The 24,748-nt window shown below is 33.1% G+C and overlaps 5 protein-coding genes across 5 annotated transcripts; all 5 read left to right on the forward strand.

Moving 5' to 3' along the window:
- Positions 1-227: 227 nt before the first annotated feature.
- On the forward strand, positions 228-5,984 carry LOC135142556 (zinc finger Y-chromosomal protein 2-like). The gene is made up of 2 exons (XM_064074276.1): positions 228-278; positions 4,857-5,984. Exons 1-2 carry the CDS (start codon positions 228-230, stop codon positions 5,982-5,984), a joined length of 1,179 nt encoding a protein of 392 aa, XP_063930346.1.
- Positions 5,985-6,992: 1,008 nt separating this feature from the next.
- LOC135142557 (zinc finger protein 711-like) lies at positions 6,993-7,790 on the forward strand. The gene has a single exon (XM_064074277.1). The coding sequence runs from the start codon at positions 6,993-6,995 to the stop codon at positions 7,788-7,790; it is 798 nt and encodes a 265-aa protein (XP_063930347.1).
- A 3,129-nt stretch (positions 7,791-10,919) lies between these two features.
- On the forward strand, positions 10,920-14,617 carry LOC135142558 (zinc finger Y-chromosomal protein 2-like). Its single transcript, XM_064074278.1, has 4 exons — positions 10,920-11,024; positions 12,676-13,238; positions 13,305-13,651; positions 14,565-14,617. The coding sequence occupies exons 1-4, from the start codon at positions 10,920-10,922 to the stop codon at positions 14,615-14,617; spliced, it is 1,068 nt and encodes a 355-aa protein (XP_063930348.1).
- A 166-nt stretch (positions 14,618-14,783) lies between these two features.
- Positions 14,784-15,566, forward strand: LOC135142559 (zinc finger protein 142-like). Its single transcript, XM_064074279.1, has one exon. It carries the CDS (start codon positions 14,784-14,786, stop codon positions 15,564-15,566), a length of 783 nt encoding a protein of 260 aa, XP_063930349.1.
- Positions 15,567-20,853: 5,287 nt separating this feature from the next.
- Positions 20,854-21,609, forward strand: LOC135142561 (zinc finger protein 142-like). The gene has a single exon (XM_064074280.1). It carries the CDS (start codon positions 20,854-20,856, stop codon positions 21,607-21,609), a length of 756 nt encoding a protein of 251 aa, XP_063930350.1.
- The last annotated feature ends 3,139 nt before the right edge of the window (positions 21,610-24,748 follow it).

Genomic DNA, 24,748 nt, shown 5'->3' on the forward strand with positions numbered 1-24,748 from the left:
TTGGAAGAGAGTGCCACATGCAGTTCCGACTTCAAGCAAACTGCAGAAGCACATTGGTATTATTGTGCGGAATGTTCCTACAAAAGTAAAATCAAAAATTATTTAAAACTGCACATCGAAAATAGCCATTCGAACAAACGGTTTGCTTGCGACAAGTGTTCATATAAAAGTAGACGTAAAGCCGATTTGAAGATCCACATATAATAGAGTGCACTTAGATGAACAAGATGTTAAATGGTACAAGTGCCAAAAATGTTCCTTCAAGACCAGAAGGAAAGGTAATTTAAAAGAACACACAAACAGCTTACACTTAAACGACGAAGACGTTAAATGGTACGAATGCAATGATTGTTTTTTCAAAAGTAAGTATAAAAAAGTCTTAAACATACACCTACGTTTCAAACATCTCGATGCAGAAAAAATTAAATGGTACAAATGTGAAAATTGTCCATATAAAGCCAAACTTTCCTGGTGCTTAAAACGACATGTAAAGATCCATTTGAAGATCAAATCGTATCAGTGGGACTACTGTTCATTTAAGACGAAATACAATTATTGTTTAAAGCGTCATATAAATAATCGTCATAAGAATGGAACGGATGTTAAGGAGTAAGGCTTCTAATAAATTGAATGTTTATAGACCTAAATTTTTGTTTAGCCAATAATTTTTTTATCGTTTTTGTCAACACTGTATGATATGTTGCATTTTGTATCGATATTTTCGTCCACATTTTGAATAAAAAAAAATCAATTGATATTTTTTTTTGTGTTACGTACATTAAATAAATATCACAACGAGTGGTAAGCTGAAAAACGCTCATCTATTATTGTTGTCATTGAGCGATTCACTTTTTGAGATTATGTGTATCAGAAATATACGTTTGCAGACAAATTTTTAAATAATTACTTGTTTTCGTTGATTAACGATTAAATCTCCCTAATGACGTGACAAAAACAGAGGGAATAGATATCATCATCGCCTGCCCCATAGCAAATTGTTATTTATCAATATCATTTTTGATGTAAAAATATTAGGTTAGGGTCAATCTACGTGAAATCAACCAAGCATTAAAAGTTATTAAAAAATTAAATTAAAAAACAACATACAGAGTCGCTAAAAAGTATGGAACCACTTGAATATGACGAGAACCGTTTGTCCATTTTTTTGAAATTTGAGCTATACTTAGGAATACTCAAGTTCTATTGTCTGCAATTTTTTAGAATTTTATATATCATTTGTTTATGAGGTGCAGGGCTAACGTGTTTTTTTTTAATAGCACTAGTAGCAAATGTGACGTTTATAAATGGTGCATTTTTTTCTGAATTCAGAAATGTAACGCATGCATTATTTTATTTTTTCCCAACATCGCAGCGAGGTTTGACTATACTATCACCTGTCATAGTCCTGGCGCAGGACACTTTGTTAAAAAATTATACTAGTGCTCAATCATTGTAAAAATGATAGAACTGAGGGTATATAACCTGATACAAAGGTCCCAACGTAACAGATTGATTTAAATGCTGTTTCGAAATAATTTAATGACTAAATAGTGAATACATTGTTATTAAAGCTTTTTAAAAATTTAAATAAAAAATTACATTGTTGAAAAAATATCAACTTAACATTTAAAAAACAATAATTTTACATCAAATGTTCAAAATGTTCTTTGGAATATAGGGTAGTAAAATTTCTTACTTCTTGTTTTGGTGCGTTATATTATATCCGTGCTTTGAAAGCTCACACAGTTTAGTAGCAATGATGTAAACGTTAATGTGAAAACACACTTGACAAAAATCCACTTACTAATACGTAATTTATTCTGAAAACGATTTCTAAATTTCTGGATGATTTTTCCGAGATTATAATACACATTTCATAATTTCTCACTCGAGCTTTTAAAATAGTATATTGATTGAAATTAAAAGTAACTTTAAATATTGATGCACTTTGAAAATAATGATTAGAGAGCGGATTTCTAGGTTTAATGCTTTTTGTGAAAAATGTAAGCACTTCAAAACTTTTTTATATCTGTAACTATGATACAATGTGGAGTCATTTGACACATTTTTTTTATGCTTATTTGCTCTTTTTTTCAATTTTATGCATATTAAAACTTATATGCTTATTTAATGCTTTTTTCGACGAATATGAGTTTTAATGCATATTTTGTTCAAATGCCGGCCTTGTCGGGATGACAAATACTTGTTAGTTAGCCGTATCGTATCGTATGCATTTTACCTGGACTTGACCATTGAAGTACACTTACTCAAGACCCTTTCTGTGAATAGGTTCCGGTCGTTTGGGTAATAAAATTTTATTATAGGATTGGAAAAATACTCCATAGATTTTATGACTTTAAATCCTTACTTCCGTTGATAATGAATTAAAGCTTTTAACCAGATGTTCTTTTTCGGCATTTTGCGGCAAGACCGTTGAAGATTTTCTAGAAAAAAGGATTATTGAATCCAACTACCTACCTTAAAATTTTTCTAATGGAAACTTTTAAGTAAATGAACCGTTTATTTCACAACCATCAGTCTATCGCATCTGTCGTAGTACAGTGTTATACGTGGTTCTCCCTTGTTACATGTTGAGTTCTTTTTGGTAATATTACTAATATTTTAAAAGAATGCCGAAAGTAAAATCGACGCCGGATGAGTGGATAAGGGATTTTCCAGAATTAAAATTAGAAAACAACAAAATATTCTACAGAGCTTGTGTGAAAACTGTAAGCCCACTAATTTTTTTTTTATCTATTTTCCTTTGTTATATATGTACGTTGTTTTAGATTCAAAGTGATAAAAAATATAACGTGACGCAACATGTCAGAACGACTCTTCATGTAGAAAGGAAGAAAATGTTTGAAGTTTCTAAAATTAAACAGCGGACCATACATGAATCTGTTGCATCTACTTCCACAAAAGATGAGCAGTTTCAGTTTAATTTCGATTTTTGTAAAATGATGATCCAGTCCAATATACCTTTAAAAAAATTGGAGAAAGGCCCTCTTCAATAATTCCGTGAAAAACACTGCAATCGACATATTCCGGTTGAAAGTACTCTCCGAAAAAATTATGTAGGCCCAGTGTTTCAGCAAGTTTACAACGAAATTAAACATCGCATTGGAGATAATTATTTATGGTTCGCTGTCGATGAAACAACCAATAGTTGTGGAAGATACGTGGCAAGTTTAATTATTGGAATCTTAAATGAAAATTTCCCTAGTCGAGGGTATGTAGTAAGTTTGAAAATGTTAGATAAAACAAATGGCAATACGATTACCAGATTTGTAAATGACAGTCTTACGTCACTATTTTTGCCAAATGCCGTACCGGCGAATAAAATTTTATTGATGATCTCGGATGCAGCTCGTTAAATGTTGAAAGCAGGGAATAATCTGAAAATATTGTACCCCAATGAAATTCACTCTACTTGCATTGCCCACGGTTTAAACACAGTGGCTGAAGGAATACGTTTGCAGTTTCCTTCTGTTAATAAATTAGTGGCAAATGGTAAAAAGATTTTTGTTAAAGCCCCACTGAGAGTGCAACATTTTAAAGGAAAATATCCAAACATACCATTGCCCCCAGAGCCGATTATAACGAGGTGGGGAACATGGTTACAGGCCACATTTTGTTATGACAAATATTACAAAGAATTTGAGGAAGTAGTTGCGGAGTTTGGCGAATATTCTCTTCAATCGATTAAAGATTGCATAAATATTTTGGAAAACAAAGATTTGCGACAAGATCTAGCTTTTCTAAGAAGCAACTATCAATTCGTATGTGAGGTAATAAAAAAGTTAGAAAAACCCAACATGTTGTTGGTAGATGCCATAAACTTAGTGAAAGAATTTAAACAACAAGCAAACGCAGTAAGGGGTGATATTGGTACTAGAGTATCTCAAAAACTTGACGAAGTGTTAAATAAAAATGCAGGTTTCGGTGTTCTTTCCGACGTTGTTAGTGTTTTACAAGGCCAAAAGGTGGAAAATTTGGAGTTAGATTCAACATTAGTTGCAAAATTCAAATTTGCGCCAACAACGAGTGTGGATGTTGAACGCACATTCTCCAATTTCAAACACATTTTAAATGATCGACGAAAAAATTTTACAGTGGACAACTTGAAACATATTATAATCATAAATTGTTTTAAACAAAACTGAAATACGTGTGTAAAATATAAAGTCTAGGATTATTGTAATAATATTTTATCCAAAGTTCTAAGAAGTGTTCTTTGATTTGTACTATGATTATGTTTTTAATGCTTTTTTGCTTAAAATAAAACTTTTTTAATGAAAGTGTGATGCTTATTTAATGCTTTTTTGCTTACAATAAAACTTTTTTATTGAAAATGTTGTGCTTATTTAAGCGCTAATTCTTAATTTTTTTGTGCTTATAAATCCGCTCTCTAATAATGATCTTTGAAAATTAACATCATCGTGGATTATGTGTGATTGTTCTACAATCCAACTTTGAACATTACTTCTTGGTCACGTATGTACCAAAACCACCTTAGTTTGATTTATGCTGTATTTAATACGTGTTCGAAAAATTTTAAGTTGAAAACTCGAAAAACTAAATCAAAAAACTGAAAACCCTTTAAAAATTCAAAAATCGGTAGCAAAAAAATTTGAATTTTCGTCAGTTTACATCGACGCTAATCTGCTTTGTTGGGATTGGTAGGTGAAAGTAGGGAAATTAATGTTATCTCGTTGCACTGGAGGTTTTAGTTTGTGCGGTTAGGTCGTCCAAACTGCACGTGTGCGAAGAAAATTTTAATCATTTTCGCTTTTAACTGTGCTTGGAGTAAGAAGGTGCCAGTGTTTTTCCATAGTGTGATAAAACTATTTTAGGTGGACAACATGTCAACTTTAGAATACTGTGAAGCAATCGCAACACGTGAGAGATCGTTATGGAAAAGCGTTCACAATTGCAAAGTATGCTCCTATTCTACAACTTCATTTTTCTTGATAGTCAACCACGTGAGACGACACCGTTCATCTCTGGAGGAATTTACTTGCGACAACGCCAAAATTGAAACCTATTACTGCAAAGACTGCGATTTTAAAACAGAACTAACAATTTTGTTCAAACAACACATTTATAAACAGCACGGCCTTAAGAGAGAATGTGAAAAGGATGTATCGAGTGAGGATTTCCGCATACAAAACTACGTTTGCGAAAAATGCGACTTTCAAACAAATCTCTCGTTAAAGTTGCTTCAGCACACTTTAACATGTACGAGAAATAAAGAAAATCTTCAAAATGTGAATTTTTCAAAAGAGAGTATCACAAACAATTCCGACTTTAAGCAAATTGACGACATACATTGGTATTACTGCGCTGAATGTTCCTACAAAACTAAATTAAAAAAATATTTAAAACGTCACATTAAAAATAGTCATGCGAACAAACAGTATGCATGCGACAAGTGTCTATTTAAGACAAGACGTAAAGCCGATTTAAAAATCCACATAAACCGAGTCCATTTAGATGAACAAGATGTTGAATGGCACAAGTGCCAAAAATGTTCCTTCAAAACCAGAACAAAAAGTTATTTAAAACAACACATAAACAACTTACACTTGAACGACGAGGACGCTAAATGGTACAAATGCAACGAGTGTTCTTTCAGAACTAAGCATAAAACATCTTTAAAAACACACGTAACTGTAAAACATCTAGACGAAGAAAAAATTAGGTGGTACGAATGTGAAAATTGTCCATATAAGGCTAAGCGTTTGAACTGTTTAAAGAATCATGTGATTTTTCAGCATTTGGATGAAGAAAAAGTTAAGTGGTACAAATGTGCGAACTGTTCATTTAAAAGTAAAACAAGAACTAATTTGCAAAGGCATGTAAACATCCATTTGAGGATCACATCGTATTCTTGCGATTATTGTCGATATAAGACGAAACGCAAGGATAATTTAAAGCGTCATGTAATTGCCCACCATTTAGTTCGAACCGAAGTTAAGTGATGCAAAGTGTCCTTAAAAACTTTAAAGTGAACCATATTTTTATAAACACGGAGGAAACGATGTGTGGAATTTGTTTTAGGTTTAGTTAGGAGTGCCAGTGTTACGTTGAATGTATATACATCAGTTTTTTGTTTAGTTAGTGTTTTTTAAGCAGTGTTAATGTGATATATATGTTATATTTTTTGACACGTTTCATTATGATTATGAATAAAAAATAATTTAATTTTCAATATTTTTATCTTATAAATCGAAAATATAGTACAGTAGTAAAGGCAGTTTCTTAACAAAAAAATAGCCGATTTTTTAACAACACTAGTTCTGGATGATTTCCGCAAGTTTCGATTCACGTTTCTAACTTCTCATCCGAGTTTATTATTTTATAAATGAAAATTAAATGTAAACATTGTTCAAGCTCAAAATTGAAAAACTTAAAGTTGAAACTTGGAGAAATTGCCACAAATACCTACTTTAAATAAAAATGGAATAGTTGAAAAATCGGAAAAATCAAAAACAAATCGTAAAATCTAAGACCTGACGAATATTAAAAAAACAAAAATCGGTGTCAATTAGAAAACATGCTTAGACCTTGCGAATTTGCGCCAATTTGAATTTGACGCCAATGTATTTTGTCGTGATTGGTCGGCACGATTGCGGAAATTAATGTATAGGTATTAGTTGCACTGGGAGTTTTAATTTGTGCGGTTATGTTTGTTCTGGTTACAAATGTGTAAAGAAATATTTAATTCTTTCCGGTTTTAACTGCGTTCCAACGGACTTTGGGTAAGAAAAATATCAATATTCTTCCACAATGTGATAAACCGGTTTTAGATGGCCAGAGTATTAACTTTGGAATATTGTGAAACAATCACAACAGGTGGGAGGTCTTTATACAAAAACGTACACACTTGTAAACTATGCCCTTATTCTTCAACCTCTTTTTTCCTTATGGCGAACCACGTGAAACGACACTGATTCTCTCTGGAAACACTTACTTGTGACAACGCCAAAATGGAAGCTTATCACTGTAAAGACTGTGATTTTACGACGCAACTGACACTTGTGTTTAAACAACACATTAATAAACATCACGGCCCTAAGAGAGAATCTAGAGAGGAAACATCTAGTGAGAAAACATCTAGTGAGGAATCATTTAGTGAGGAATCATCTAGTGAGGATTCCAGCATAGAAAACTACGGGTGCGCAATATATTACTTTGAGCCAAATCTATCGTTGAAGTCGTTTCAGCATACTTCAGCATCCACGGGAACCGAAGAAAATCTTCCAAGTGTGAGTTCCTTGAAAGATAATGCCACAGACAATTCCGACATCAAGCAAACTGACGAAATACTGTATTATTGTGCCGAATGTCCCTACCAATGTAAAGCCAAAGTATATTTAAATAAGCACATTAAGGCTTTCCATTCCCACAGTTGGTATGCATGCGACAAGTGTCCATTTAAAAGCAGATGGGAAGGAAATTTAAGACGCCACATAAATACACTCCACTTAGATGAACATGAAGTTAAATGGTACAACTGCCAAAAATGTCCATTCAAGACCAAAACAAAATCGAATTTAAAACAACACATAATTGCCAGACATTTAGACGACACAAAAATTAAGTGGTACGAATGTCAAAACTGTTCCTACAGAGCCAAAACGGCGAAATATTTAAGAAATCATATAATTTATAATCATTTGGATGATGAAGAAATTAAGTGGTACCACTGCAAAAGTTGTTCATTCAAAGCTAAAAGAAAAGATAATTTAAAAAAACATGTAAAGATCCATTTGAAGATCAAATAGTATTCGTACGATTATTGTTTATGTTATGCAATCAACATTCAAAGCGTCATATAAATAAGCGCCATTTGGAAGGAACTGTAGGTAAATTCTACGATTTGCTTTTATAAAATTAAAAGTTGACCATCTTTTTATGAACAGGAAACACACGTGTGGGATTTAGTTGAGGTCTAGTTAGCTGTCGTAGTATTACGATGAATGTATATACATCTATTTTTTGTTAGTTCGTTTTTTCTAGCATTTGTGTCAGACTCTGTCACGTCTTATATTTTGTGACTATATTTTTATTAAGATTATGATTAGAAATATTTTAAATGTTTTTTTACATTACATTAGTACATAAAATATTGTGGTGTCCTAATTTGAATTAAGTTCGCGCTGAAAAAAAAATTGAATTTGAAAATGAATTAAGAAAACCGTTAAACATAGGCAACCACGTGCAACTTTAGTTTCTTTGCTGGCGGTTTAGTAGCTCATACAGGGAATTTGTGGTTAGTAAAGCAGACTTTCTTTGGTGAAGATGCGTGACTTGTTTGTCTGGTGTAGGTTCAACCACACGGTAACCATTAATGTTACCTAGGTTAAGTTTATTTGGTTTGGTAATTTCATACTATAGCCTTTGTTTAAACGAAACCTAATCATACCGACGACAATGCCACAGTTTTCCACACAAGCGTAAGTGATTATAAATATCTTTCTAGTCGGACATGTATGAATTATTGACCATGTTGATAACACGTGGTGTAAATTTTTTGATTACTATAAATTCACCGTTCATGTTAGGATTTTACGTTACACACCACTTGAAATGACAACTGACAAGTGAAGCTGTCATTTGTTTTCATTTATATTGTTGTATGAATGTCGTAATCTAATGTGTGACTAATAATAAAAGTAACTGTTCTGTGATAACACTTATAATTTAGTTTTTTTGTAGTACAATTTTCTAAAATTTAATAAAATGCATTGATTAAATGTAAAATGTGACGCTAGGTGTTAGTACATTTTTTGTCCAGTGAGTGGCAACACTGGTGATGACTGGTGACTGATGACTGATGAGCGTCTGTGAGGGAATGAGAGTGAGAGTGGCACTTGATTGTTGACTTTTTCGACTTTTTCACTACTCGTCCGTCCACAAATGACGCAACACAGAAATGGAAAAATTATAGAATCGCTCAAAATCGTCAACTGGCGCCGACATAGAAAAAACAACGCCAATCTTGGGCGCCAAGTTGCCAAAATGGCGATAAATCGCCAAATCTGGGCACCCTGGTGTGTTATGCATGGTAATATTTATTATAGATATGAACTTGAGTGAGGAGAATAATAATATTAATAATAATAATCATCATCATCATCATCGTTGTATATTAATAGTACATGCTAGGAGTTCGTAAAGTAAAACGCAAGATGCATGTAATTTTTAGCACATTTATTAAAAACAGTTTTTTTACCTCACATAATTATAGCGATTATCATAGAATAAATTAACAAACATCTCACATCTTAGTGAAAATGTCTGTCAAACCGACACTTTAACAGAATTTTTCACTAACTTTGGCACCGGTTTTAATAATAATAATAATGTTTAATTTAATTTAATAAAACAATTAACAAAAATGAACACAGGACACAGTCGCTTGCAAAAAATTTCAGGCAAGATGAGCAAATCTTCTCGTAGATCAATGAAAAGGGATGGGAATATGGCTTTCATGTTAATGTCATTGGCCCGAAATTTTTTGGAAACGACGGTATGTATACATAAATGAGTAATCACTAAAAAAGTTATTTTATAATAAAAGAAGGATTAATTATTATTAACTGATAACAGTGTTTAATTTGTCAACAGTTTCATATTATTTATATTATTGCTGAATTTCTTATGAGCGAGATATTTGCAGGCTACAAAATCTTTGTACAATAGTGTAGGCTTTGTCCGTGTCAACAAAAAAATAGATTTTTTAAAAAATTTTCAAATTGTCCATCAAAACGGCATCATCGTAAATTTCGTGGTTTCGAACACTTGAATAGCCTCCAGCCAAAACTGGTAATGAATGGAATTTTTGGTAACTGCACATCAGAATTTCTCGCTTTTATCAGAATGCAGGCAACTCGCATTCAGGCTGTCGAATACCTGATCAATAAACAAAACAAACTTTGCGGTTTCGGTAGCCTACTCAGGCATTTCTTGGGGAGCTAAAAAATTACATAAAATTAGAAAAATAATATTATTATTACAATTACCATACCTGTACGAACTGGTAATTTTATCCCAGCAGCCACACGTGAACTTAAAGTTTGCGCTGCAATACCCTCTTTCTTTTTTTTCTTATTTATTAATGTGAGCCTCTGTTAATTTATGGAAAAGACGGTGGTCTTCATCCTTAAAATTTACATATAACTTAATATTATCATTTTTGGGGATTTAAGAAATGTACTAGATACACGAATTATAACTTTTTTTCTAAAAAAATAAATCTATATATATTATATATAGTTTTATCTGTTCACGCCTGACAATTTTTGCATAGGTCGTGGGCAACATACTCGTATTATACACCCCAGCGACGACTTCTTCCAATTTATTTTTGTTTTAATAGTCAATCAGTAATCACAGAAAAAAATCACAGAGGTGTCAATGCCAAATAATGACAAAATTGAAAAAATTAATACTCAATTTATTAATGCATCAGATTACAAGGAAAACCAATTTATAATAAATGTTTAAAATGCCTGCCTCCACTATCTTCACAAAGTCCTATCCTACGTTCAAGATGTCTACGAACCCTATCTAACATGTCGGGAGTTATAGATCTGTATGACGCTATTATCCTTTCACGTAAGTGATTTTCATTTTCGATTGGGATACTATAAACGTCAATTTTCACCTTCCCCCAAAGAAAAAAATCTAATGGCTTTAGATCAAGGCTCCGTGCAGGCCAAGCGTACTCTTCTCTTGGTCCAAACGCTCTGTATAAATAGTTCCTAACCTCTCTGATAATGAGCGGGAGCGCCATCATTTCGAAACCAAATTATTCTTCGTATGTCTAGCTCTACGTTTTCCAACAGGTCAGGTAAAATATGCTTTATAAAATTTAGATACATAGGTCCGTTTAAATTTCCTTTAAAAAAATGTGGATCATTGACGTGGTTACCAACAATTCCACACCAAGCATTAACTTTGAAAACTACTTGGGAGTGCTTTTCCTGTTACCACTGGGGATTTTGCTGGGCATAGTAATAAGTGTCTATTTACACACCCGTTATTGGTAAATGTGGCTTCATCCGTAAACAAAACGTTAAATAAAAAATCTTGATTGTCTCGTAATTACACGCTTACGAATTCACAAAACACTAACCGTCGGATAAAATATCGTTCTATTAAATATTGGACAGTTGTCACATGGTATGGATGAAATCGGTTGGCCTTTAAGATGTTGAAAACCGAACCCAAACTAAACTACATTTGTCTTACAATCTGTCTTTGACTCACGTGGAGATTTCTGCTACAATTTCAATTAGGGCAGCTTCATTATCCGGCGTTGTTACAGTTCGATTTCTAACTTTATTTTTTTTAATTGCCTAAATGCTCGTAATTTTTTTTTCAAGTTTTCTAAACGCTTGATTTGAGGGAATTCTTCTAAGTATTGGGATATTGCCTGGCGTAGAAACGAACAGCAGCATCAAAATTTTTATCACACTTTTCCAATATTAATAGAGTGTCTGCAAACGAAAATTGAAAATATTTCGCTGAAAAAATAATTTGTAAGAATTTTGGTTCTGATCATTGATATCTATGCGTTCATTAATATTTGCGTATGCAGAAATATTCAGCCGTGGACAAATAAAATGAACACCCTGTATATGTTATATTTTTTGACACTTTTCATTAAGATTATGAATAAAACATAATTTAATTTTCGTTGTTTTTACCTCATAAACAAATAATACATATGTAAGATAAATTTCACAGGAATCACTCCAGTACTTTCAGAGATGATCTGTACTGTATACAATAAAATGAACCAATTTTTTCAACATAGTTCCTAGGATATGAAACTATAGGTCTTCCGTTTCCGTGTGAAAAGAAAAATTTTTTACAAATTCCACAAAAATCAAATTTGTCAATTGTGTTGACAATTATATTTACAATGTAAACAACATCGAAAAAATGTCATCAATTTTGTGCTTGTATTATGAAAACAGTGTTAATTGATAACATAATAATAAAGGAGGACGAAAATCATTGTGAGAGTATCCCCCAGTCAGGAAAATTCAATTTTCTCGCGCCTAGATCCGCAGGGAAAAGTTGTTTGTCTGACGATTTACGGAAAAAATAATTTCCTCTCTATATTCTACACTTGAACGCATTCCTCTATAAAATAAACACACAACGTAGGGTCCACTTGTTGACGATGACAGTTCAAATCCAGATTTTGAAATACTATATACCAATTAACTATTTCGGAAAGAAAGAACTTTCAAAATTATTATATGTTGTATCACAAACGTATTTCTGTCAATTTGTATCAAAACGGGCTAAAACCATGAATTAAGGCGAAATTAAAAAAATTAAAATTGAAACCTCGAAAAAGTGCAGAAAATATCACAAATAAAAATGGAATAGTTGAAAAATCGTCAAATCGAAAAACCGAAGAACAGGCAAATTTAAATTTGACGCCAACGTGCTTTATTGCGATTAGTCGGCATGAATGCGGAAATTAATATAATCTATTTAGACTGGCGAATCTAATCCGTGAGGTTATGTTCGGCAGAATTGCACGTGCGGGAAGAAAATTTTACTCTTGTTCCCTATTAACTGTGCTCCAACAAGTTTTGGGTAAGAAAAGTGCCAGTTCTCTTCCATTGTGTGATGAAATGACTTTAGGTGGACAACATGTCAACTCTGGAATACTGTCAAGGAATCACAACACGTTGGAGATCTTCATGGCAAAACGTTCACAACTGTAAACTATGTCCCTATTTTACAACTTCGCTTTTCTTTATGGTGAACCACGTGAGACGACACCGTTCATCTCTGGAGGAATTTACTTGCGACAACGCCAAAATTGAAGCTTATTATTGTAAAGACTGTGATTATAAGACGGAACTAACACTTTTGTTCAAACAACACATTTATAAACATCACGGCCTTAAGAGAGAATCTGAAAAGGTTTTTTCAAGTGAGGATTTCCGCATACAAACCTACGTTTGCCAACAATGCGACTTTGAAACAAATCTCTCGTTGAACTGGCTTCAGCACACTTTCACTTGCACGAGAAATAAAGAAAATCTTCAAAATGTGAACTTTGCAAAAGAAAAGATTACAAACAATTCCGACTTTAAGCAATCTGACGAAATGCCTTGGTGTTATTGTACTGAATGTTCCTATAAAACTAAACTCCAAAAATATTTGAAACGTCACATTAAAAATACCCATTCGAACAAACGGTATGCATGCGATAAGTGTCAATATAAAACTAGACGTAAAGCAAATTTAAGACTCCATATAAATAGTCTCCACATAGATGAGGACGATATTGAATGGCACAAGTGCCAAAAATGTCCATTCAAGACCAAAGCTAAAGCTAATTTAAAGAAACACATAAAAAACTTACACTTGAAGGACGAAGACGTTAAATGGTACAAATGCAATGTGTGTTCTTTCAAAACTAAGCACAAAAAATCCTTAAACGTACACGTAGGAATAAAACATCTAGATGAAGAAAAAATTAAATGGTATGAATGTGCAAATTGTCCATACAGAGCTAAACTACCGTCGCATTTAAGAAATCATGTGATTTTTCAACATTTGGATCAAGAAAAAATTAAGTGGTACGACTGTGCGAACTGTCCATACAGAAGTAAAGCAAAATCTAATTTAAGAAGGCATGTAAAAATCCATTTGGATATCAAATCGTATTAGTGCTTCTATTGTTCATATAAGACGAAACGCAGTAATCTTTTAAAGCGTCATAAAATGGCCACCATGTGGATGGAACGGATCTTAAGTAGTACAAATGCGAACATTGTCCTTACAAAAGTCAAAGTAGATAATCGTTTTATAAACACATAAAAAGCGCTGTAGCATTTAGTTGATTATAAGCGGGGTATGCCCATATTTAGTTGAATGTAGTAATACGTGTATGTTTTCTTTAGCCACTCTATGATGTGCTATAATTTGTGAGTTCTTTTGATTAAGATATTAAATAAAAACTAATTGAATGTTTAATTTTTCACATTACATACTTTTAATAAATACTTAACGCGTTTTTAAAATAAAACACACAATATGCAAAACAAAAGGTTCAAGAAGTACTGAAGACAGTAAAGTGAAAAACGGAATGAGCACACCTGTTCATTGTTTCCTTGTTGACCTTCCATGTTTATTGCTGTCAATCATAAGAATTAAAAAATTTGAAGTTGATGAGACTTAAGAATCTAAAATCAAATAATTACAAAAAAATTATCAAAAACAAAAAATGAAGTAGTTGAAAACTTGGTAAAATTAGAAAACTGAGAAATCGAAAATCGAAAAACTGAAGAAAATTTAAAAGACCAAAAATCGATGCCATTTAGAAACCGTGGTTAGACCATTGAAACTCGCGCCAATTTGAATTGAAGCAATGTGCTTTGTTGTGATTGGTCGACACGGTTGTGGAAATTAATGTAATGAAGTTGAATTGCGAATTTTAATTTGTGCGGTTATGTTCGTTCAGGTTGCACGTGTGTAAAGAAATATATAACCCTTTCCGGTTTTAACTGTTCTCCAACCAGATTTAGGTAAGAAAAATGCCAGTATTCTTCCACAGTGCGATAAAACGGTTTAAGGTGACTTTGAAATACTATGAATGAAGTAATCACAACAACTGGGAGGTCTTCATGGAAAAACGTACGCACCTGTGCCATTCCTTTTCAACTTTGCTTTTCCTTATGGCGAACCACATGAGACGACACTGATTCTCCCTGGAAACATTTACTTGTGACAACGCCAAAATGGAAGCTTATCACTGTAAAAACTGTGATTTTAAGACTAATCTGACACTTGTGTTTAAACAACACATTAATACACATGACGGCCCTAAGAGAGAATCTAGTGAGAAAACATCTAGTGAGGAATCATTTAGTGAGGAATCATCGAGTGAGGATTCCAGCATAGAAAACTACGGTTGCGCAATATATTACTTTGAGCCAAATCTGTCGTTAAAGTCGTTTCAGCATACTTCAGCATGCACGGAAACGAAAGAAAGTCTTCAAAGTATGAGTTCTTTGAAAAAGAGTGCCACAAACAATTCCGACTTCGAACAAACTGACGAAATGCTCTATTCTTGTGCTGAATGTTCATATAAATGTAAATTCAAAAGATATTTAAATCGTCACATTAAGGCTTTCCATTCAGACAAGTCGTATGCATGCGACGAGTGTACATTTACAAGCAAATGGAAAGAAAGTTTAAAAGTCCACATAAATAGAATCCACCTAGATGAACAAGATGTTGAATGGCACAAGTGCAATGAGTGTTCTTTCAAAACTAAGCTTGAAGCACCTTTAAAAAGACACGTAAATGACAAGCATCTAGACGACACAAAAGTTAAGTGGTACAATTGTCACAATTGTTCCTACAGAACCAAACGAGCGTGGAACTTAAAAAGTCATGCAATGTATAAACATTTGAATGATGAGGAAATTAAGTGGCACAAATGTGGAGACTGTTCATTCAAAGCTAAAACAAAAAGTAAATTAATAAGGCATGTAAAGGTCCATTCGAATATCAGATAGTATCCGTGTGATTATTTCTCATATAACGCAGTGAATATTTAACGCGTCATATAAGTAAATAACCATTTGAATGAATTAAGTTAAATGGTACCAACTGTCCTTACTGAATTAAAAGTGGACCATATATTTATGAACAGGAAAAACACGTGTGGGTTTTAGTTATAGTTTAGTTGAGTGTAGTACTATAATTTTGAATGTATGTATATTTATTTTTTGTTAGTTCGTTTGTTTTTTTTTTTCTAGCATTTGTGTAATGTGTGATATTTTGTGGCTACATTTTTATTAAGATTGTGATTAGAAAAATTTAAATATTTTTTTACACCTACATACATGGGTAGGTACATAAAATACTGTGGTGTCCTAATTTGAATTAAAAATTCCCTTTTGAATACGTTTAATTTGAAAAATGAATTATGAAAATCGTTAAACATAGACAACCATGTGCAACTTTAGGGAATTTGTAAATCAGGCCTGTTTGTTGATTGCTATAAATTCACCGTTCATGTTAGGATTTTTAACCGTTCCTGATTTTAACACAGTTTAGCAGTCATTAAAATTGTTGTTTTTTTTTCACGCAATCTGTCGAAATTATACATTTTATTTTTCTTGTACGACCGAAGAAATAAGCAACTATTCTATTATTCGTTTAAGGGGATAGACGGTTTTTCGTCCTTAAATATTAGATATTTAAATTTAATAGCTTCTCATTTGGAAGTTTTAAAATAGTATTTGGCATTATTCATTATTTTTAAGCATTGGTTTAATAATAATAATAAATAAATTTATTTCCAACAGGTTCTATACCCCTTTACAGGAAATAATAAAATTAAACTATGTATGACTGAGATAGTACCTTAGCTATTTGGAAACTATTATAAAATAAAAAAAAAATAAATTAAAAATAAAGAGAAACAGGTCTAAATTGCACAAAAATTAAATGAGACTTCTTAATTTTAAAGACGAAATTCTTCAATAACAGCACAGCTTAACAAATTCGCCTTGTCAAAATTAAGATCAAACTTCCTACATGTTTGGTTAAAGTAATTACACATTAAAGATATACATAACATTGACTTTATTGAACGAACTATAAAAAATATAAACGTGGCGTGTGCCCTGACGCGGAATAGCAAAATTTAATTCTTTTAAAAGTGATGAACAGTTAATTTTATAGTTAATTAAATTACATATAAATCGGACTAGCAATATTATTCTTCTTGTATTCAACGAGTTAATATTAAACCTAGAAAGTAAAGTCCCAGGATCAAAGCCTCTTACACGGTACGAGCTGTCTAAGAGTAATCACATAAATTTTAAAAATGATCTTTGAACTGATTCAATAAGTACAATATGTATTTTGTATATAGGAAACCAAATAATTGCTCCATACTCTAACCTTGATGTAACTAAAGAAAAAACAACAGAAAGAAAGTATTTATATCAGAAAAATCCCGACAATTTCTATATATAAACCCACAGGTTCTGAAAGCTTTTTTAATCATATCTCGTATGTGTCCAACAAAAGTAAACTGATTATATCAAACAAAATTCCGAGGTCTTTGATACACTCTAAGCGATTTCTATTTACAACATTACATTTAGAGACATTTAGCGACAGTCGATTCAAGTTGCACCATTTCAAAACTGCATAAAGGTTATCTTGTAGAGCTCCACCGTCCTCTGTGCATTTAACTTCAGTGTACAATTTATAATCATCGGCAAATAAGAGACTTTCACAAGTAACAACTTCTGGCAATCGTTGATAAACAGCAAAAAATGGAGAGCTCCTAAATTGGACCCCTGGAGTACTCCCGAAGATGGCGAAAAAGTCGAAGAAGTATAGTTGCGATATCTCACATACTGTTGTCTACCAAGCAAATTCAACTTTAACAGAGCTAGTAGTTCCGGTGAAAAACCCAAGGCATTTAACTTGTTAAGCAAAACAAAACGATGAATCTGATTGATCAAAGGCTTTTTGGAAGTCCGTGTCAACTTGACTGTTATTGTCAATAGTTTTAGACACAAATTGTGATAGGCAGGCTAAATTGGAGATTATGGATCTTTTCTGTACGAAGCCGTGTTGAATTGGAGTGATCAAATTATTTATTACATTATATTTAATAAACTCGAAAACCTTAGCAAAATTAGATATTAAACAAACTGTCCTGTAATTGTCTACATTGGCTTTGTCACCCTTTTTAAAGATTGGACAAATAGCAGCATTTTTCCATTGAGTTGGAACCGAAGTATTAAATTGAAAAGCAAATGTAACGGCTTAACAAGAACCGATGCACAGTCTGTCAAGAAGAAGCTTGGAATGCCGTCAGGCCTAGATGTCGTAGCATTTTTACAGGACTTTAATGCTCCTAATATCTCATCTTCCAATATGTATGAGATGGTTAGGTTCAAATTTTTAACTAAGTGTAAAGTAGATGGTAAGTTGTTAGGGTCTGATTGCATATACACGCTACTAAAATATTCGCCAAAGGCATTCACTATAGACTGCGGTGATTCCAACTTAACATTATTGAACTCCATTGAGCCAGGAATCCTAGGTGTACCTTTCTTGTACTCAATAAATGACCAAATTTTGTTTTGGGTCACTTGAGATACCAAGTTCCATATTTGAGATATACTTTCTACAGGCGGTAGCCATGAGAGTTTTAATTTTAACTCGATGATAGCTAAAGAGTTGATAATAATTTTGCGTTTTGAATTTTTTGTATTGCTTTAAAATTTTGTTTTTAGTATGAAGACCTCTAATAATTTCTGTAGTAAATCTGGGCGGATAGTAAGCCTTCCGAGATCGGTTAACTTGCAGTTTAGGAACACTTGCGTTAAAAGCTTGATGTAGCAAATTTTGAAAAATAGAGTACGAAGTTTCAACATCATCACTCGAGCCAGAACTCGACCAGTCAGTGGAAGGTATTAAACTATACAATAAAGGGAAGTTGGCTGTCCTAGAATTATAAATTTTTTCGTTATGGTTCATGCAAAAATTAGTGGACTTAGTGGGAATTATATTAAGTTTAATAAACAAGGTAGGATGATGCGGATCTTCATCTACTATAGGAGTCAAAGATTTCTCTATCTGATTGTTAAAATTGGCAAAGACCAAGTCTAATAAGCGACTAAGATGATTTGGTATATTGTTGTTTTGAATAACGTCCTGAAATTCCTTGAAATTATTTATTATATTGCCAAATCTGTTTGGTGCAGATGTATTGAATGAAGGCGTATTAAAGTCACCTAGTATCAGTACTTTGTCATCCCCAAAAATTTTCAACGAACCTAGAAGTTCAAAGAATAAGTTGAAGTCATCGAAAGAAGTTGAAGGCGGATTATATACATAAGTAAAACATACAACTTCACAAAATTAGTACCTTGTAGGTTAGCACCCACTACATCTATCGTTGGTAACATTTCATTAAAAATAGACAAGTCCAATTTAGTTGTCGGTGGTGTACCTTTGAAAGCTAGCGCTACACCACCTCCCGTACTAACCTTGGAACCTTCAGTTATTCGATCTTTGCGAAATACTACGTAGTTATGCGAAAAAAGTTCAGAGTCGCTGATGTTGTTTTTTAGCCATTATTCAGTTATTGCTATTATGTCAAAATTTGCAGAAGAAATCGCATTGAAAAAATCGACTATCTCAAACCACGAACATTTTGATAAATAAAATTAAGGGATTTATAACTGGGTGTTGAAGCTAGTTTAAATGAACAATTTTTGGAATGCTGCTTATAAAGTTCGCGCTGTTTAATCGTGCTATCTGGTTCCAAAGATATATTATTGAAGCTTGCATTATTTTTTAGAATTCAGTTGTTACGAATAAATTTAACGATTTCAGATTCATCAGCTAAAATAATTTTAATTGGTCTGCTATGAGCAGCTTCTCGTGTATGTTGACCTAAACGATAAACTCTTAGATCCTGCGGAACTATAAAGTCTTGTCTAACCGCTTTTAACACGTTAGAAACCCCTGCACAGTCACTTTCCATCCTTGGAATGCCATCCGTTTGTTCAGGAACACCATATACGATTAAGTTTTTGCCCCTCTTTTGTCGTTCGTAAACTTCCTGGACTACATCTTCAAACTGCTGAGATGACTGCTGCAACTGTTGATTGTTGATAGAATCTCTAAGAGCATTTATTTGAGTTTCGCAATCGGGACACGTCACGAGTCACCCTCGCACGCAGCTTTTTTTTCTTTTTTTGTCAATGGAGGAATAAATAATTTTGTGTCCTCCATAAATTTTGTGATTTATTTAGCTATACTTTTCCCGCCATTTTTCAAAAACACAACTTAGGGTTTCATTTTGTCAGACGATCACAGGCAAGGCCAAATTTTGAATTTTTGAATTTTTCGCCAGCTTTTCTTTTTTTTCACATGTCAATTTAAGGCGAAATGTTTGGGTTATCACAAAATGTCTACGTTTTGGTGATTAGCCGTAGGTATAGCCATGTGTTGAAAGGTCGTGTTAGATTTGGTTTTTTGCAATTTCTTTTTTATAAACCCCGTCAGCAGCTTGTTTAATTACTGTAAAGGCAGTTTATTAACAAAAAAAATAGCCGATTATTTAACAACACTAGTTCTGGATCATTTCCATAAGTTATGATTCACGTTTGTAACTTCTCACTCTCACCCGAGTTTGTTATTTTATAAATAAAAACTAAATCTAAACATTTTCCAAGCTCAAAATTGAAAAATTGAAAGTTGAAACTTGGAAAAATCGGAACAAATTTCAAAATTAAAAATGGAATAGTTGAAAAATCGGAAAAATCAAAAACAGATCGTAAAATCGAAGACCTGACGAACATTTAAAAAACAAAAAATCGGTGTCAATTAGAAAATATGCTTAGATATTTCGAATTTGCACCAATTTGAATTTGACGCCAATGTGTTTTGTTGTGATTGGTCGGCACGATTGCAGAAATTAATGTATACCAGTTGCACTGGGAGGTTTAATTTGTACGGTTATGTATGTTCTAGTTACACGTGCGTAAAGAACTTTTTAATTCTTTCCTGGTTTAACTGTGTTCCGACGGGCTTTGGGTAAGAAAAATGCCAGTATCCTTCAAGAGTGTGATAACACGGTTTTAGATGCCCAGAGTTTTAACTTTGGAATAATGTGAAGCAATCGCTGACAGGTGGGAGGTCTTTATCGTAAAACATACACACTTGCAAACTATGCCCTTATTCTTTGACCTGCTTTTTCCTTATGGCAAACCACGTGTGACGCACTGATTCTCCCTGGAGACATTTACTTGTGACAACGCCAAAATGGAAGCTCATCACTGTACAGATTGTGATTTTAGGACGGAACTGCCACTTGTGCTTAAACAACACATTAATAAACATCACGGCCCTAAGAGAGATTCTAGTGAAGAAACATCTAGTGAGGAAACATCTAGCATAGAAAACTACAGTTCCGCCATATATTACTTTGAGCCAAACCTGTCGTTAAAGTCGTTTCAGCATACTTCAACATGCACAGAAACTAAAGAAAATCTTCAAAGTGTGAATTCCTTGAAAGAGAGTGCCACATACAATTCCGACATCAAGCAAACTGACGAAATACTGTATTATTGTGCCGAATGTCCCTACAAATGTAAAGCCAAAGGATATTTAAATAAACACATTAAGGCTTTCCATTCGCACCGTTGGTATGCATGCGACAAGTGTCCATATAAAAGTAGATGGACAGGAAATCTAAAAGTCCACATAAATACAGTCCACTTAGATGAACATGAAGTTAAATGGTACAAGTGCCAAAAGTGTCCATTCAAGACCAAAACAAAATCGAATTTAAACCAACACATAATTGCGAGACATTTAGACGACGCAAAAATTAAGTGGTACGAATGTCAAAACTGTTCGTACAGAGCCAAAACGGCGAAAGATTTAAGAAGTCATACAATTTATAATCATTTGGATGATGAAGAAATTAAGTGGTACCACTGCGAAAGCTGTTCATTCAAAGCTAAAACAAAAAGTGATTTAAGACGGCATGTTAAAATTCATTTGAAAAGCAAATAGTATCCGTGCGATTATTGCACATGTAACGCAGTCGACATTCAAAACGTCATATAAATAAGCGCCATTTGAAAGGAACTGTAGTTAAATTCTACCATTTGCTTTTACAAAATTAAAAGTTGACCATCTTTTTATGAACAGGAAACACACGTGTAGGATTTCGTTGAGGTTTAGTTAGGTATCGTAGTATTACGATGAATACATCTATTTTTTGTTAGTTCGTTTTTTTTTTAGCATTTGTGTCAGACTCTGTCACGTCCTATATTTTGTGACTATATGTTTATTAAGATATGATTAGAAATATTTTGAATGTTTTTTACATTACATAAGTATATAAAATAATGTGGTGTCCTAATTTGAATTAAGTTCGTGCTGAAAAAAAAAATTTAATTTGAAAATGAATTAAGAAAATCGTTAAACATAGGCAACCATGTGCAACTTTAGTTTCCTTGCTGGCGGTTTAGTAGCTCGTTCAGGAAATTTGTGGGTAGCAAAGCAGACTTTGTTTGGTGATGATGCGTGACTTCTTTGTCTGGTCTAGGTGCAACCACACGGTAACCATTAATGTTACCTAAGTTAAGTTTATTTTGTTTGGTAATTTCATACAATAGCGTTTGTTTAAACGAAACCTAATCATACCGACGACGAGGCCACAGTTTTCCCCACAAGCGTAAGTGATTATAAATGTCTTTCTAGTCGGAAATGTATGAATTATTGACCATGTTGTTAACACGTGGTGTAAATTTTTTGATTACTATAAATTCACCGTTCATGTTAGGATTTTACGGTACACACCTCTTGAAATGACAACTGACAAGTGAAGTTGTCATTTGTTTTCATTTATATTGTTGTATGAATGTCGTAATCTAATGTGTGACTAATAATAAAAGTAACTGTTCTGTGATAACACTTATAATTTAGTTTTTTGTAGTACAATTTTCTAAAATGTAATAAAATGTGACGCTAGGTGTTAGTACATTTTTTATCCAGTGAGTGGCAACACTGGTGATGACTGGTGACTGATGACTAGACAGCGGATTTCTGTCGGGCTACGTCACGATTTTAGTGGGGACGCGCTGCATCGCCGGGACTCAGTAGCGGGTCATAGGTAATCACTGAGTTTAATTGTCACTTGATTCCATAAATACAATTAACGATTTATTAATCAAACGGCTAACTAAATGAGAACTGGAATTAACAGCAGAGTGCAACGAAGCAGCGTTATTCTAATCTCAAATAAACGAAGTGCAGCCGGTAACTGCAATGAATTCCCCTCCCGTACGAGCCGTACCGAGTTTGGCCTTGTCTAGCCCGACAGAAATCCGCTCTCTACTGATGACTGATGAGCGTCTGTGAGGGAATGAGAGTGAGAGTGGCACTTGATTGTTGACTTTTTCGACTTTTTCACTACTCGTCCGTCCTCAAATGACGCAACACAAAAATGGAAAAATTATAGAATCGCACAAAATCGTCAACTGGCGCCGACATAGAAAAAACAACGCCAATCTTGGGCGCCAAGTCGCCAAAATGGCGACAAATCGCCAAATTTGGGCATCATGGTGTGTTATGCATGGTTATATTTATTATAGATGTGAACTTGAGTGAGAATAATAATAATAATAATAATCATCATCATCATCGCTGCATATTAATAGTACATGCTAGGAGTTCGTAAAGTAAAACGTAAGATACATGTAATTTTTAACACATTTATTAAAAACATTTTTTTTAACCTTACATAGTTATAGCGATTATTATCATAGAATAAATTAACAAGCATCTCACATCTTAGTGAAAATGTCTGTCAAACCGACACTTTAACAGAAGTTTTCACTAACTTTGGCACCGGTTTTAATAATAATAATAATGTTTAATTTAATTTAACAAAACAATTAACAAAAATGAACACAGGACACAGTCGCTTGCGAAAAATTTCGGGCAAGATCAGCAAATCATGTTCTCGTAGATCAATGAAAAGCGATGGGAATGTGACTTTATGTTAATGTCATTTGCCCGAAATTTTTTGGAAACGACGGTATGTATATATAAATGTATACTCATTAAATACATTATTTTATAATAAAAAAAGGATTAAACTGATAACAGTGTTTAATTTGTCAACAGTTTCATATTATTTATTTTATTGCTGAATTTCTTATGAGCGAGATATTTGCAGGCTACAAAATCTTTGTACAATAGTGTAGGCATTGCCCGTGTTAACAAAAAAATAGATTTTTTTAAAAATTTTCAAATTGTCCATCAAAACGGCATCATCGTGAATTTCATGGTTTCGAACACTTGAATAGCCTCCAACCAAAACTGGTAATGAATGCAATTTTTGGTAACTGCACATGTGAATTTCTCGCTTTTATCAGAATGCAGGCAACTCGCATTCAGGCTGTCGAATACCTGATCCACAAACAAAACAAACTTTGCAGTTTTGGTAGCCTACTCAGTCATTTCTTGGGGAGCTAAAAAATTACATAAAATTAGAAAAATAATATTATTATTAAAATTACCATACCTGTACGAGTTAGTAATTTTATCCCAGCAGCCACATGTGAACTTAAAGTTTGCGCTGCAATACCCACTTTCTTTTTTTTTCTTATTTATTAATGTGAGCCTCTGTTAATTTATGGAAAAGACGGTAGTCTTCGTCCTTAAAATTTACATATAACTTAATATTATCATTTTTGGGGACTTAAAAAAAAGTACTAAATACACGAATTATAACTTTTTTTCTAAAAAAAATAAAACTATATAGATAAAACTATATATATTATATATAGTTTCATCTGTTCACGCCTGACAATTTTTGCATTGGTCATGGGCAACATATACACCCCGAGACGACTTCGTCCAATTTAATTTTGTTTTAATAGTCAATCGCAGAAAAAAATGACAAAGATGTCAATGCCAAATAATGACAAAATTGAAAAAACTAATACTCAATTTATTAATGCATCAGATTACGAAGAAAACGAATTTATAATAAATGTTCAAAATGCCTGCCTCCACTATCTTCACAAAGTCCTATCCTACGTTCAAAATGTCTACGAACCCTATCTAACGTATCGAGAGTTAAAGATCTGCATGACGCTATTATCCTTTCACGTAAGTGGTTTTCATTTTAGATTGGGAC

The sequence above is a fragment of the Zophobas morio genome, unplaced genomic scaffold, assembly GCF_036711695.1.
Source record: "Zophobas morio isolate AGI-343-1 ecotype UQ-CSIRO unplaced genomic scaffold, CSIRO_AGI_Zmor_V1 ptg000049l, whole genome shotgun sequence".
Taxonomy (NCBI): domain Eukaryota; kingdom Metazoa; phylum Arthropoda; class Insecta; order Coleoptera; family Tenebrionidae; genus Zophobas; species Zophobas morio.

Excerpts from the sequence above, each read along its gene's own strand:
- LOC135142561 (XM_064074280.1), top strand. The coding sequence starts at position 20,854 with ATGGAAGCTCATCACTGTACAGATTGTGATTTTAGGACGGAACTGCCA.
- LOC135142558 (XM_064074278.1), top strand. The coding sequence starts at position 10,920 with ATGTGGATCATTGACGTGGTTACCAACAATTCCACACCAAGCATTAAC. Across the intron at positions 13,239-13,304 it reads AATACCCATTCGAACAAACG|TCTCCACATAGATGAGGACG; the intron begins GTATGCATGCGA and ends CCATATAAATAG. Across the intron at positions 13,652-14,564 it reads TGCGAACTGTCCATACAGAA|ATTTAGGTAAGAAAAATGCC; the intron begins GTAAAGCAAAAT and ends TTCTCCAACCAG.
- LOC135142557 (XM_064074277.1), top strand. The coding sequence starts at position 6,993 with ATGGAAGCTTATCACTGTAAAGACTGTGATTTTACGACGCAACTGACA.
- LOC135142556 (XM_064074276.1), top strand. The coding sequence starts at position 228 with ATGTTAAATGGTACAAGTGCCAAAAATGTTCCTTCAAGACCAGAAGGA. Across the intron at positions 279-4,856 it reads CTTCAAGACCAGAAGGAAAG|GTGGACAACATGTCAACTTT; the intron begins GTAATTTAAAAG and ends AAACTATTTTAG.
- LOC135142559 (XM_064074279.1), top strand. The coding sequence starts at position 14,784 with ATGGAAGCTTATCACTGTAAAAACTGTGATTTTAAGACTAATCTGACA.